The sequence below is a fragment of the Esox lucius genome, chromosome 13, assembly GCF_011004845.1.
Source record: "Esox lucius isolate fEsoLuc1 chromosome 13, fEsoLuc1.pri, whole genome shotgun sequence".
Classification (NCBI taxonomy): Eukaryota; Metazoa; Chordata; class Actinopteri; order Esociformes; family Esocidae; genus Esox; species Esox lucius.
Window position 1 is genome coordinate 26,968,045 of NC_047581.1, and position 15,411 is coordinate 26,983,455.

General features: G+C 41.7%; 2 protein-coding genes across 2 annotated transcripts; one reads left to right on the forward strand and one right to left on the reverse strand.

Annotated features, from left to right (window-relative positions):
- Positions 1-3,769: 3,769 nt before the first annotated feature.
- Positions 3,770-6,676, reverse strand: gltpa (glycolipid transfer protein a). The gene is made up of 5 exons (XM_010876904.3): positions 6,487-6,676; positions 4,896-4,954; positions 4,659-4,792; positions 4,246-4,400; positions 3,770-3,995 (listed from the first exon to the last, which is right to left on the reverse strand). The coding sequence occupies exons 1-5, from the start codon at positions 6,587-6,589 to the stop codon at positions 3,817-3,819; spliced, it is 630 nt and encodes a 209-aa protein (XP_010875206.1). The 5' UTR covers positions 6,590-6,676; the 3' UTR covers positions 3,770-3,816.
- A 2,637-nt stretch (positions 6,677-9,313) lies between these two features.
- On the forward strand, positions 9,314-15,382 carry tchp (trichoplein, keratin filament binding). Its single transcript, XM_010876766.5, has 13 exons — positions 9,314-9,463; positions 9,790-9,984; positions 10,350-10,560; positions 10,675-10,731; positions 11,185-11,253; positions 11,560-11,733; positions 12,289-12,401; positions 13,074-13,140; positions 13,324-13,496; positions 13,585-13,666; positions 13,768-13,953; positions 14,820-14,963; positions 15,104-15,382. The coding sequence occupies exons 2-13, from the start codon at positions 9,794-9,796 to the stop codon at positions 15,134-15,136; spliced, it is 1,500 nt and encodes a 499-aa protein (XP_010875068.2). The 5' UTR covers positions 9,314-9,463; positions 9,790-9,793; the 3' UTR covers positions 15,137-15,382.
- The last annotated feature ends 29 nt before the right edge of the window (positions 15,383-15,411 follow it).

The following is a 15,411-nucleotide window of genomic DNA, read 5'->3' on the forward strand; positions in this document are numbered from 1 at the left end:
GGTTACTAGTGAGCTTTTCTAAATGCTAGGCTAACTGCCACCTTTAACTCCAAAGACTATTTTCTGTATGAACATTGCATTGATTTTTGTTAAACACAACTGCATAACTGGCAGGAGCGTCCTAAGCCAAAAACAAACCACTAAACACAGTTTTTAGTTTTAAAACCTAAACCTAACTCCTAATCCAAAAATTATATTTATCCTCGTTCTGCACCCAACCGAATAGTAAAATGTGAACACACACACACACACACAATGGATAGCAATATTATCATTGCAGGTAGAATGTCCTCCCTGACAGCATGAGTAAACTTAGCAAAGCCAGACTCTTCCTCCCATAAGAGTAACGGGAAGAGAGACTTTAGCTCACTCCAACACAGTTTAATCAGGCTTCTCCACTTCAATGGACTTCTGCTGTGTTGTGTGAAAAGACAACGGAACCAAGAGAGGCTCTCTTTCATAAACTCTCCAAACACACGGGTGAACAATGAATGAGTCATCCACCAGGCTGGTTTGAGTTCAAATGAAGAATCAGATTGATGGTGTTAGCACCAGTGGAGTCTCCTCACACAGGACAGGTTTATTAAAGCAATAGAAGTGTGCCAAACACATCCTGGATACCATTCCATTCATTTTATTCCCTCCATCAATACGAGCTGTCCGGTACAAATGGTTGCGGTGAAAAGGGAGTAAAAAAACTACTGTTGTTTCAAATACAGAGGTCTCTGTACATCTGAGGATGCATTCCTGATTGTCACTTCCATTACAATGGATTAAACAGGGCAGTGAAGATATTAGCCTCAATGTCATAATGTTATATTTTGGTTAATTTACTTGAAATACAAATGTTCCAATAAAGAACAACATGCGTTTTTTGCTTTCAATTAGTCAAATTATTTTTCCCCTGCAACTTTCCCCTTGCGCAAGAGAACTTGCTTTACTAGTTCTCTGTCAGTATTGCTAATTAATAAAGGGTTAATAAACAACTCTAAGTGTTGCCCTATAAACGATAATTCTACAGAATTCTGTTAAAAATATATTTTTTGAATAGGATTTGGATGTAGAATAAAAAGAAGGTATAAGTGATCATTAATATATTATTAGAGAAAACAACGATTTTGGATTTTCAGAGTCAAAGTTAAGGATTTAATCATATTAAAAGACAGAAGGTTAAAGGTAAACTGAATCGGGCATCTGAGCCATTATTGCGCTTCTATCAGAATGAATGGCCAGATTTTCTTTTTAAATAAATAATATCTAAAACATGGGTGTGGTATTAACAATGTCGCCTTGATTTGGTGGATGCATGCGGAGACAGTAGGATTTTCTGTTGAACGGCTGGAGACCCCTTAAAAATGTATTGAATTGTTAAAGAAAAGAAAATGATGGAATAAAAAAGTGCTTACCTTGTTTTTTCAATAATCAGTGGACCTTCTGTCCAGTGAGCTGTTCGTTTTTAACAGAAAAGCGTACAAAAAACGTTCAAAGATAAAACAAATGGATAGAGTTTGTTCCGACTTCAGTAGCTACCTAGCAACGTCTCTGGAAGAAAAAGGGTGCCTTGCGTGTAACCTAGTCCCATATTTTTTCTTTCCAATCGTGTACAGCAACCCGTTGTCCTGTTCCCCCGTTTACTCATAAGCCTACCTACCTAAACAAGAGAAGCACTTTTTAAATGTTTTTTGGGTGGAGACTAAACCGGACTAACCGGTTCAGTGACAACTCTTTTCAGTCCCAAAGGAGAACTCAGCTTTGTTTAAGCCTACTTCTGTAACGTATTGTGTTCAAGTGCACAACTTTTTGAAGTGAAGTTTATTCCCACTTCAATAATTGTATGATCACGTCGTCTAAGTCAGATCCAGTAATAATAAAAAATCATAATTGCCACATTAGCACCCCCAAGTGGATTTTAAGAAAATGTCACCTGCTTTGTATATGCCTCTGTATCTGAGATTGAAGGATTTGTGTGATGGTTTCTCCTCTGTATGTATTAATATATATTTGAATGCAATTATTTAGGTATTTATTTATACATTATTTATCATAAATTTAATAATGCAATTCTATATTTATTTTTTCAATTCAATATACATGTTCGTGTTTTTTATTAATTAATTATCTATTTAATTATTTATTTAATGATATACTTTATTTATTTATTGTGTGTCTTCTGAGTGTAGCCAACTATAAATGCATTGCAGATGTGAACTGTCAATTAAGTAGGACAGGAACAAGATTCAATGATAAAAAAGTGCACTCTATAGGTGTATCTGTATTTCTTTTTCACAATAAGTTGCATGTGTTTGTGATGTTTCTTATAGTTAGTTTCACAATTAGAACTACAACACTAATATTTGTTTAGACATTTTAATAATTGGGTGTCATTAACAGTATTTGTTCTCCTCAAAACCTTTCTGCCATTAGGCTACATTTTTGTCTCATCTGTCTATAGAATATTGTTCCAGTAAACCTGCACAGGAACAAGATTAATTGATAAAATAAGTGCACACTATAGGTGTGGTTGTATTTTCAAAAACAAATGTTTATTATTCATAGAAATTTGCATAGAATATTGTTCCTGTAAACCTGGGATGGGCAACAAAATTTTTTTTAGAGAGCAGTTGCTTTCTCCATGTTGTCATCCCATGAATCTCACTCTTGTTTAGTCTGTATCCTATTATGTACATATGGACACAGATGTTAGAAAGCGCAATTGATTCCTGCAGATCCTTGGCTATTACCTTTTGCTGGTTCTTTGTCACCTTCCTAGTCATTATACAACCTGCCCTTGTTGTGCTTGTCTTTGCTGGACTCCTACTTCTAGGAATGGTAGCAGTGTCTCTGCCTTCAATTTGTACACATTCTGACCGTAGACTGATGGAAGTGAAACTGGATTTGCTTTAATCGCCTTTTCTAGCTTGATGAGCCTCAACTGTTTTTTAACCAGGTTATATTTTAGTGGCAGGCTTTATTGGTTATCAAACTTTGTGGGATTTGCATATCATAGTGATCTTCTAACTCCCACCTGAAAGTCATTTTAAAAGAAGTTGTTATCCAGATCAAACTATTTTATGAGTCATTTATGCAGGTATGCAGGTAAGTCCTAAGGGTTCCCAATCCTTTTATCAAAACCGTAGATGCCTTCATAAGGTGCACGGTGAAGTATGATAAGTCAAAGAAATACCTGCCAGCATACAGAAAAGAATAATACCCAAGAGGCTAAGGGGCGATGAATTCATAATATTAGCCATTCCCTTAAAGAATATACCAATATTTTTTATCTAAGTAAAACTAAATAACAATTTGGAATTTATAGTTTTCCCTTAAAACTGGGCCCAGTTCATTAGGACAAACAATGACAATAAGAAAATTTTGCAACAGAATTGTTTTTGTTTGTTTAGAGTTACCCCTTTTCTTATTGGGTAACTCCAGCTCCTTTTTTATTTACTGCATAAAGAACATGACCTTAATAACAAGCAAACAAAAATCGCCTTGTACAGAGGCAGGACCAATATTGAAAGCGATTTACTTTCAGAAAGTTGAAAATACGTCCTGAAACAGTTGAGAGAGAAACATAGTGATTAAGTAAAGGCACTCAAGGGATGTCTTAAAATATCTTAAAAACTGCATGAACTGAATGTGTGAAACAACAAAGGATCACTCACGAATGCACACACACCCATGCACGCACACATACATACTGCATGTATATATAATCCCCCAGAACCCGTGGGACACCATTGAGACTGTGTTGCTCCGCGTGTAATTCCCACTGGAAGGGGGGGCAAAGCACTGACAGCATGGGGAGTGCCGTGGTCACGCAGGGTTATCAAACTCAGCATTCATCTTGGTGTACATCTCATAGATGGCATCAACTGTGGCAGTGAAGTTGACTAGAAACTGTCGGATTTTGTTCAGGCAGTCCTCCTCCTTGACCTCCCGACCCTTGGACAGCGACTTCAGGAACTCGGCCTTGTAAGGAGCTGCGAACACGGCTGCCTAAAATGGGTTGCGTTCAAATCGCATCAGTTCAAAACGCTGACCTGTTGTTAACGTAAACAAACGTTGAAGTTCAGCGCTCAGGCACGGCGACGTCACTAAAACTTTGCCACTAGCCCAGCTAACTACCAAACAATTACAAATCAGCTTGATTTTCACAGTTTCAGACCATGTGAGAATAAACGAGCGACAGAAATGTGGTGTAATACTGCAGTAGCCTCAAGTAATCATGCAGTGATGAGACACTTGCCTTAAAGAGCTTCTGCACTAGCCAACCATGGTACTTCTTCAGGGCCATCTCGTAAGCTTTAGTGCAATTTACCAGGATCAGGTTTGGGTTATTTACATCCTTCTCCCCATCCACCAGACTCTGGAGCATAACCTGGATGAACCGAAGAGCCCTGGTCAACGAAGAATAAGGAGACATACAAAGCACACATCAGACAGTTGCTACAGCAGACAAACACAATACCGAAGTAGACAGACTCCCGGGTAACAAAGCCTTACCTCATATCATAAAAGTCATTAGGGTTTATAATGTCTGAAACATTAAATAAATGTCTCCCTTTACATACATTTATAAGAGGTTTGTAAGAGGTTTCTTACAGCATCCTAAAGTGTTACTAACTCAAATTACGAAAAGAGAATTTTGTTCTAACCTCTTTAGCCACATTAGTGCCAGGGTGGCTCCAACTTTGGGCCAGTTTGCTCCATACATCTCCTTCTCTGTCTCCAGGATCTGATGGAGGGTCTTGAACCTGCTAGGGTTGCTGTCATAAACTGCCTTGATTTTCTAAACAGGGATGGTACGGTAATATAGTTGATGGTTCTTTATGGATCTAGGATCACCAGTTGCCATTTTGACTGCTTTAAAAACATTGCTACAGGCTACTTACTGTGATGTTCCCTGTAATGTCGGCTTTAACAGGAGCAAAAACAGTAGAGCCAAGGCAGTCTGTTGAGAGATTCAAAAACACCATATCTACCCGTACTGACTGGAGAAATGACATCCTGCACAATTCACACATGAGCATTGGCTATGTTCCTACGAGCAAGGGGGAATACAGAGAGATGAGGGGGAAGAAGACGGACACCCAGAGAAAGGGCTGCCGGCTATAGCCTTGACTGGCCACATCCCATTAACACAAACAACGTGAACTAATCAACCTTTATCTATTTCATACTTGCTCTGTGTCATAACCTTGCTTACCTATGCACAGCAAATACAAACTTCCAATATCCTGCAATATGTAATGATTTTAAAGTAATTTCTCACAATTTAAAGTGAAGTAAAGTGCCAACAGTCAGAGCCTCAGCCCCGGAAAGCAGAGGTCTAATTGGTGTTAATGTGGTCTATTAGAGTTAAAGAGAATCCCTATGTCCCCTTCTCAATTTAAACATGTCCATCTCTTTATATTTACCCCCTACATGCCAAATGTCCTTCTCTCAATTGCTTCCACATGAAGCTTTGTGCCTTCTGCAGTGTTCCAAAAGTGTATTCGGAAGTTCCAAGTTGTGTGATGAAAGCAGATATCAAATATATACATTTTTATCATATTAACATGAAATAGGAACATATAACAGAGTATATGAAGTTCCAAAAATATATATTTTAGGCTATTACAACCCAATACATGCTTAAATTATTTGTGATTGTGAGTATATCATCATAGCACTAAATCTATTAAACAGATAGAAAAATTATAACTGGACAAAGAGGAATCCCGTTTCTTGAGTTGATGAGTTCAAAAGGAAAGTTGGCTAAGAACTGTTCAGGTCAGTTGAAACAATGAGAACGACATGGAAAGTTGATAATATCAACACCAAAGTCTTTTAGGGGTCTCACATGGCCAATTCAATACAGTACCTTTGGTTGCCTATATTAATGCAGAATGAAGCCACACAATGATGGCCCAGTCCAGCACACAGCCAGTGAATAGCCACAGGAAATTCAACACTGCGCTAATCAATTTTCACAACTTCTAATCGAGGCCAGTGAATTAAATTATGCATGCAAAAGGTTTGTTGAGTGCTTGATAAAGAGACATACGATCCAAAAGGCTGTCCATTGTGGCATTTAATTGCTTGGGATTGACAGAAGTGTTTTGACAGATCACTATTCACATTCTGAAATCCCCCAGGAAAACAATACCACAGGCAAATCAGACTTATGATTAGTGCAGCTAACCTTTTACAGGAATGACTGACTCCTGGTCAGTTTGATCAAATGTTGATAACCAATGCATGCATGAATCTAAAAAATAGTTCAATAAACAGAAAAGCAAGTAATGTGCTGAAAGGTTGACTGCAGAAGTCTCATCTTTCTCTCTTCATCAATGATGGACTGCAGCAAATTATATTAATTATGTTATGCTTTGATGCATAAAATAGAAAGTAACAAGCAATAAATGGTTGCAACACAGTGACATAGGTGGTTGATTGTGCAAATGTAACAAGATTTCTTTTTAAAGTCCCCACAATACTCACCAAAGAATTGCGGAAGGTATGACACAGATTCCAAGAATGACCTCGTTTCCACTTGTCTGTCGGCTGGAAGCTGTTTAAATTGGTGCTCCATAAGAAGAGCCATTGTTAACCCTATACACACCCACGGACAACAAGCTCTATCAACATCAGCGACCAGTGAAGTGATTTGTAAAACTCAGGACTTCCACTGAGTGAGCCTCTCCGCTACTACCAGCTGCCCCCAGCACTGTGCACGTGCTTGTCTGTCGGGTCTGCCCAGGTGTGACTGCAGCTCTGACATCACACAAAATGTCTTAGAATAATGTTTAATAGGGGACACAAACATAACGCAGTGCAGACATTTAACCACAAGTATACCAAGCGGTGGTTTTTACTTGAGTAACTAACACAAAGTGAAAAAGAAAAATATGGACCAAGGCAGGAAAGAAGAAGTACCCCAGTACCCCATAACCCACTTCCCCGAGCCAAACATGTCAAAAGGGCAGGAGTACAGTTACATAGAGGGCAATGTCCTCATAGAGAAATTGTATTTAAAATATAAGTAGTACCATAACCACGTATTGCTATTGGCCCTTAAAGTTTGTTCCATTTTATGAACAAGTCTTTAATGTTACATTTATGGAAGTGCAAACAAACAGGGCAATTGCCAGAAAGGTTTTTTCCAAATCCACGGAACATTCTGTTGGGAGAAATAGCACCTATCCTTTTTGGATAGGTGGGGTCGACTTTGGGGCAGCCTCCTGGTGGGGGTTTGGGAGGAATGGGTTTGTGTAGTACGGTTACATCCACAGTACATCATTTGGACACATTGATATTTGAGCTTAATTCCAACCAAATCTATTGATACAGGTAACTAAATTTAACCATGACACCAAACAGATTTAACTTTGAAACCAATTACGCAATTAAAATAAACATGAAGTGTTTAGTTTTCACCAAAGTGCCTGGCATTGCAGACAAACAACTCCACCTTTGCCTTACCTGTCCAGAGCACATTGTTCCAGTAGTTTTGATCTTTACCCAGGTGTTGCCTATCAACCGGGGTCATGTCTTGATAGTCTTTTTTGAGAGCAGAGGCTTCTTCTTTCCTGACCCCCCATGTAGGCTAAGTCTCTGCAGTCTCTTTCTGACAGTTGACTAATGCACTTTAACTAAGTTGTGTGATAGGTAGGGTTGTACTGACTTTTTCTGCATAAAGAAACAACATTTCTTATAATTGCGTGAAAGGATTCTGGTGAGATTCTTTAAATTGGATTACCTTTATCAATGAATATGGTTGGAATTCATCTTAAATATACATATTTCCATGTGTCTAAATCTGTACAAAAAAGGACAACTTTAGACAGGGTGAACTCATTTTGTTATGCGACTAATTAAACCTCATATATAAGCTTTAAGTGTTTTCCAAAGTAAAATGTAAAAGGTGTCTGCATTGTGGAAAAGTGTTGATTTTGGTGTTCAAATACTGACAAAACACAGGTTTCATTAAGAGCTGAGTTTTAAACGCCCCCACACTCTCCTTCAGCCACAAGAGAAATCCCGTACCACAGCTCAGATTGTACTAAATTAGTTTGCTTGTCTATGTAGGCTATGGTTTTGGTGCTGTCATCTTTATTTTTATCTTGTTATCTTTATCACACTGCTCAAGAAAAATGAGGGAACATTTAATCATCACAGTTTAACACCAAGTCAATGACACTTCAGGGAAATCAATTTGTCCAGTTGGGAAGCATAAGTGATTGTGAATCAACATCACCTGTTTCGGCCCAAATGAAAATGACAACACTGGAGAGGCAACAGCAAGACAACCCCCCAAAAGGGTATGGTTTTGCAGGTGGTGGCCACAATTGCTCTCTCCTTATCCTTCCTGACTGATTCTTCTCTAGTTTGGCTAGTGCCCTTGTCACTAATGAGGCAGTACCTGCAGGCCATTCCTCCAGGAGGCCACATCCATACGTGCCGTCGCAAGAAGGTTTGCTGTGTCTCCCAGTGCAGTCTCAAGAGCATAGAAGAGATACCAGGAGTTGGGCCATTACACAAGGAAGGCTGGACAGGGCCGTTGAAGGGCATCAACCCAGGAGCAGGACTGGTTTCTGCTCTTTTGTGCGAGGAGGAACAGGAGGAACACTACAAAATGACCTCCAGCAGGCTATTGGTGTGCATGTTTCTGATCAAACAGTCAGAAGCCGACTCCATGAGGGTGGCATGAAGGCCCGACATCCTCTAGTGAGACCTGTGCTCACAGCCCAGCTCAACTGGCATTCGCCAGAAAACACCAGGATTGGCAGGTCTACCACTGGCGCCCGTTCTCTTCACAGATGAGAGCAGGTTCACACTGAGCAGGTGACAGACATGAGAGTGTGGAGACGCCTGAACGTTATGCTCCCTGCAACATCATCTAGCATGACCGGTTTGGCGGTGGGTCAGTGATGGTCTGGGGAGGCAAGCCAATCAAGCTGCCACCCTCATGGAGTGTGTTTCTGACATTAGTAACATGACTTTAAGCAATTGGCGCTATCGTGGTAGTAACCAACAGGGTGATAATTTGAAACATAAAACATGGACTCTCTTAATCAGGATTGATCCCAGCAAAGATTGATGAGGGGCATGTTCCTCCACTCAGATCTTGCTGATGTTGCATAGTACACAGCTTTTAGCTGCGGTATTTTGGCCATATTCCACTCCGCCTCGTGCATTAATGATTAAATACATCAAAGGGGCCTTTATAAAATCATAAAAAGTTGATTGTAGTGCAGCTGTTATGTTGGTTGGAATCCAATTATGAATTGCCAACAAATTTAAACGACAGCATACTGGTCGCACTGTTTGAACTTTATGACGCTCCGTAGTGTAACTAGGAAAGGAATTGGTTACTATGCGAAACGGGAAGAGAAAGAAATGCAAGGATTTTCTCCAGCAAGTTGACATAGCTCGCTAATAATTTTCGAATTATATTTAGGAGAGAGAACGTAGACGGGTAAGCAATGTAATTCAAATGACAGATGTCGATGTTTTTACTTTAACGGTTGCTAGCAAAGTAGCTAACTAGGACTTACTCAGCTGGCTTGTAATAGCGTCATCGCATTTTGAATCCACTTGTGTTAGCGCGGTTCGTTACTGTATTTGACGACCGCTAGAAAGTGACCTAACTGCAGTGTTAATTGATATATAACTAGACTCTTGCAACTTTGTTTCTAAAGTCCTAAAGTTAACTGAATGCTGCGACTTCCAGTTTAACGACAACAGCGGGCTTGTTTCTTATCGCTAACGCGTTAACGGAAGGGTGGGTTTTTCAAATATTAGATCTATGGCTATACCAACCATCTCTGCCCACTGGCCAAGTCGAGTTCGTACTCTGGAAAGCCAAATGGTGCGGCAGCGGGAACAGGAGGCACGTTGGCGGCAGCAATGGGAGCTGCACTCGAAGTACTACAGACAACAGACCGTCGTAAGCAGCAAACAGGCATACTGGAGTTCTCGTCGATCATACCAGCAAAGGTACTGTGGTCCTAATTCCCAATGCAACAATGTTGCCCTTCCACTATTTAATTGATCAATATTTAAATTGAGACCGCTGAGGGGAACCCGCTGTGTTGTTATTTATTAAGTTATTATTTAATGATAATCCTATAAACGGATACAAAATGCCTACTGCGTAGATGGTGCGTGCCATGTCACAATTTCATTATCAGAATGAAGCTATGTTATCCAGTGCGTGTGACAAATAAAAAGACAGATTTCGAAATGTTCCTTTTGCTTTAGCAGTTTATCAACAGTGGTGTCACCATCAGTAGACCTCATAGTTTAACGTTTTGAACAACAACATAGTTGATGGCTTATTGACATTTTCCTCCATCCTTAAGTATGTCAGCATACCACAAAGAGAGACTGGAGGAAGAGAAGAAGGTGTGCCTGGAGCAACGCAGGGAGCGTCTCAGGATCCTCCTGCAGGAGGAGCGGGACCAGCTGGAGGCTGAATTGCGGAGTGTTGTCCCTGACCGAAGCACACTGGCCAGGCAGCTGCTGGACAAAACTGAAGCACTCCGCTCTGCTCGAGAGGAACGAAGGAAAAAGGTATAGATGCAGACATCAACCTCCTCTGGTGTGCTCCTTAAAACCCATGTTCTGGCCTGGCTGGATGCATTACCACTGACTTGTAATTTCTCTTTTTAATGTCCCACCGCACAGCTGGCAGAAGAGCTGTTGAAGGTGCACTGGAAAAAAACCCACCCAGAGTTGCGGAAGGTTAGTGGCCGATTGTCTGTCTTGTAATGGTGTCCAAAGCAACTATGCCTGCCATTTATTAGCCCGCATTATAGAGAGATTTATTTTCTGCAGCAGAAACATCAAAGTGTTAGGTAATAGACAAGTCCAGGTAGTCCCTTTTTTGTTTTAGTCAGTTTGGTGCCTAATGAATACCACACAACACCAGTGATTAAGTTATTTCTGCCACATCTGAAGAAAGCTGATAGTTCTTCTTTGTCAAGAAGTATACATGATCTGGAAACAAATGGGGATTGAAATTCAGTTATTTGAACTTGACTTCCAGATTGAGGACAGAGTTTAACAAACCCACAGTATTCCCTTTTTATTGATTTATTATTAAGATCCTGATTATCCTGGGGACTTTAAGTTCGGGTTAATCAGTGCTATTACTTAGTCTCTGTCTCAAATCCTGTTTGTACTGTCTGTCTGCAGGTCGAGTCAACGTTACATAAAGATCATGTCGTGAGCCAATGGCACACACAGACCTTGGAGAAGCAGCAGGTATGCAATGTTTCAGCCGCCCCACAGTTTGAAATGAGTGTGCTTAACTCTGTCAAATATTTGAATTCAAATGGTAATTTGTATTTTAAGAGCATTCTTTCATTTGTGAGTTTTATCACTGTAATTACTAGTTACAGACTAATCCTTACTCGGGAGATATGAACATCCCTGAATGTGTGAATTTCCACCAAGCTTTTTTTCAAATGTCTATGAGAAATTGCGTGTAGACTATCCCACACTGATTCTTCGTCCTAGAAAGCCTAGTGACATAATAAGATGTAGTAACGCCACTGATGAAACCTGCAGCACAAGGAGGCAGCCCAGGAGGAGAGGAGGCGCTTTGAGAACGAATACGAGAGGAGTCGGCTGGAGGCCCTGGAGAGGATCAAGCAAGCCGAGGAAAAAAGGAAAGCACAGGACAGGGAGAGAGCTGAGGAGCTCCACAAACAGATGGAAGAACTCAAGCTCCGGGAGAAGGAGGTAAGTAAGCAGCTGTTGGTTGAACTCTGAGGATTGTAGTTCTGCAAATTAGAGGGGTAGTGTTACCAACCATCAGGCTGGGGGATACCAACTGCTGCACGGTACATTGAACATAATCATCTCAATCCATGTGGAATAATAGTAACGGGTGCTGCCTCTTTATTGGGCAGGTATTTCTACACCACATCCCTTTAAAGAAAGATACATAAACCCTGCAGTACAATGAAGCATACTGGAATACGTTGAATAAGTCCAAAACCCATTTTCCTCATGACTTTCTCATTGCTTTGCAGTAGACATTTAGTAATATATTTATGGAACATTAAATCACAAAAAAAAACACCATCAAATTGCAATGCATATCATATCTGCACTTAAATTATATAAAACAATATAATTGCTTATGTTGTGTGGTGTCTGGCCATTCCTCGCCTGACCGTAAAGTGCAGTCAGTGAAACCGGTCTGTGGAGATGAGCCAGACAACCCTGATCTGGGTCTATTGGACTGCAAGCGCTGGTAATGTGACTAAGCCCCTATGTTGTCTCTGTTTTAAGGCCAGCTTACTTAAGAAGGAGCAGGAGGCCCTCCTGTCCCAGCGCTGGGAGGTGGAGAAGTTGGAAGAGGAGCGGAAGAAAGTGGAGGAGTGCCGCAAGAAGTCTGAAATGAGGTAAGTGAATTTGATTGAAAGCGTTAAAAACGGTGAACCGGCAGGACCAAACACCCACCACAAGATCAGAAGACATTGAGTTAAAAACAGTGAACCGGCAGGACCAAACACCCACCACAAGATCAGAAGACGTTGAGTTAAAAACAGTGAACCGGCAGGACCAAACACCCACCACAAGATCAGAAGACATTGAGTTAAAAACAGTGAACCGGCAGGACCAAACACCCACCACAAGATCAGAAGACATTGAGTTAAAAACAGTGAACCGGCAGGACCAAACACCCACCACAAGATCAGAAGACATTGAGTTAAAAACAGTGAACCGGCAGGACCAAACACCCACCACAAGATCAGAAGACATTGAGTTAAAAACAGTGAACCGGCAGGACCAAACACCCACCACAAGATCAGAAGACATTGAGTTAAAAACAGTGAACCGGCAGGACCAAACACCCACCACAAGATCAGAAGACATTGAGTTAAAAACAGTGAACCGGCAGGACCAAACACCCACCACAAGATCAGAAGACATTGAGTTAAAAACAGTGAACCGGCAGGACCAAACACCCACCACAAGATCAGAAGACATTGAGTTAAAAACAGTGAACCGGCAGGACCAAACACCCACCACAAGACCAGAAGACATTGTTATTGATCTGCTTCCTTCCTCAGGAGATTCCTGACCCGTCAGTACCGTGCCCAGCTGAAGAGGAGAGCGCAGCAGGTGCAGGAGGAGCTGGTATGTCCCTTGGTTTTTCAAGCTTTGTATTGTAAGTTATTTGGCCGATTGATCTGCTTACTTCATCTGTCATGCTGGATTAGGGGGCGCTGCACTTAAAACAAGCATGGTACCCCCCCATAATGGGATCATACCACTTTCACCAACGTGAACATTGCTTGCAATGTCCATGTTGTCCACCAGGAGGCGGACCGCAGGATATTGGCAGCCCTAATGGAGGGGGAGCAAGAAGACCAGCGGCTAGAAAGTCAACGGCGGGAGAGGGCGGTGGCAGATGCTGCCTGGATGAAGCAGGTCATCGAGGAACAGCTCCAGCTGGAGAAGGAGAGGGAGGCAGAGTTTGATGTCCTGTACAGGTTGGTGTCACCACTGCCAGTCTAGGTCTGACTAGAAGGTGGAGACCTACGTCTCTGTTGCGGTTAACTGAATGTCATGTACGGTCAGGGAGGAGGCCCAGCGCGTTTGGGAGAAGCGGGAGGCAGAGTGGGAGAAGGAGAGGCGAGCCAGGGAGAGGCTCATGCAGGAGGTGAGTGGGTCTGACGCCAGGGGATGTGACGAGACAAGCTTTGGTCTTAGCGACAGAACGGACTGGAAAATCTTAGTGTATCCTGCTTGTCTTCCTGGAAGGTTCTGACAGGCAGACAGCAGCAACTAGACCTGAAGATGCAGGAGAACCGTCAGGCTCAGGAGGAGTCTCTACAAAGGCGTGAGGAGCTGATCCATGAGCTGGAGTTGGAGCGAGAGACCAGGCGCAAAGAGAGGGAGGAGCAGGAGGGATATAGGACAGCTCGGATGCAGGATATTACTGCACAGGTGGGCCAGGGCCTTTCAAATGCCAAGCGTGTGAATCCATATATTTGTTGGGAAGGTTATTGTGCAATCACGGTTTAACAGTAAAAATCATCAACATTAAAAACAGAGACACATTAAAACAGACATACAAACCAGATATATGTATTATGGCTGCAGTTTAAGAATCATTAAAAAGGACAGTTGTTGGGCAAAAGTTTAAATATTTAATTTAATGTGCAGGTTTAAAACGTGTAGGATAGGGGTTCCCCAACTCAGTTTGTGAACAGTCTGTTACATATTGTTTTGAGTCAGGTGTTGACATGGGTTTTGTCCATCATATGATTATTTTATTTGTATTTTTTAATCAGCAGTTGTCACTAAGTACTTATGTAGATGCCCAGCCTGAAACCCCAGAGACCAAGCAACAGGAAGTTGACGCAAAGTCAATTGATACAAAATGTAATGTATGGTCAGCGCCTTAGTAGGGTTGAAACCTAGGACGAAATGTAGAGAGGAACCAGACTCTGGTGGCCAGTCTTGCTCTGCAATTACCAGATTATAAGAGTGACGTAACGTTCATCCAGGTGGACTTCGGACAGGGGCATCTAGGAGTTATCAGGCCGGGTAGTCCTGAGGCATGTTCCCGAGGACTCAGGTTCTCCTAAGATTCCAGACAAAATAAAGGTAGCATTCCTTGGATCCAGAAAGATACCTCTGTTTACAGTTCCAGTTGCTATACGGCGAACACCTGTGAATTCATCCAAGGCACTGGAAGCCAGGCTGTTTAAGGTCTCATGAGAACGGTTCTATCATGACGTTTATGTAGTCGGTCCAGGAGAGATTAGCCCGGGTTGGATGGAAGAGCTGATGGTTCTATAAACCTGCAGGTGGAGCAACGGCGACTGGAGCAACAGGAGGAACAGCAGCGAAGGGAGCAGACCGAGGAGGAGGAGAGGATGGCCCTAAGGTTGCAGGAGGAAGAGCTGAGGCTGGAGACACAGAGGATGGCCCAGTTGGGATACCAGGACAAGGTACTGAACCAGGGTCCTGTTCATTTGGACACGTTCTACATGTACAGTTGATTTTTTTTAATGCGTCACTCTTATCATATTGTTGTTTGTAAAGCACTTGATTGGTTTGATGACATGTTTATACTGTCTTCCTGTCACAGATTCGTGGCAGACCCCGATCAGCCTGGACTTGAGGACCCCGTGAGGCCAAAAGTGACGCTGCACAATCATGTTTGTGTACACACCTGTACAAAGAATTAGGTGTAAATAATGAGTTGAACTTTTATCAAGTATTCCAACACCATGCATAGGATTGTTTCCATGTGTGGTGCTTGTAGAGGTTGTTACAAATCGGTAAGAGGAATGGGGTTACAAACGTAGTGCCTTTCATATTTTTTTTCATCATTCTTGGTTCCTTGAATAAAAACATTTGTAATTTCTCTGCTTGCACATTTCTCTGAAGGAACAT

Coding starts and splice junctions, on each gene's coding strand:
- gltpa (XM_010876904.3), bottom strand. CDS start 6,589: ATGGCTCTTCTTATGGAGCACCAATTTAAACAGCTTCCAGCCGACAGA. Junction 4,955..6,486: donor ATACCTTCCGCAATTCTTTG/GTGAGTATTGTG, acceptor ATCTCTCAACAG/ACTGCCTTGGCTCTACTGTT. Junction 4,401..4,658: donor GCACTAATGTGGCTAAAGAG/GTTAGAACAAAA, acceptor TTCGTTGACCAG/GGCTCTTCGGTTCATCCAGG.
- tchp (XM_010876766.5), top strand. CDS start 9,794: ATGGCTATACCAACCATCTCTGCCCACTGGCCAAGTCGAGTTCGTACT. Junction 11,254..11,559: donor AGACCTTGGAGAAGCAGCAG/GTATGCAATGTT, acceptor TGAAACCTGCAG/CACAAGGAGGCAGCCCAGGA. Junction 14,964..15,103: donor AGTTGGGATACCAGGACAAG/GTACTGAACCAG, acceptor TTCCTGTCACAG/ATTCGTGGCAGACCCCGATC.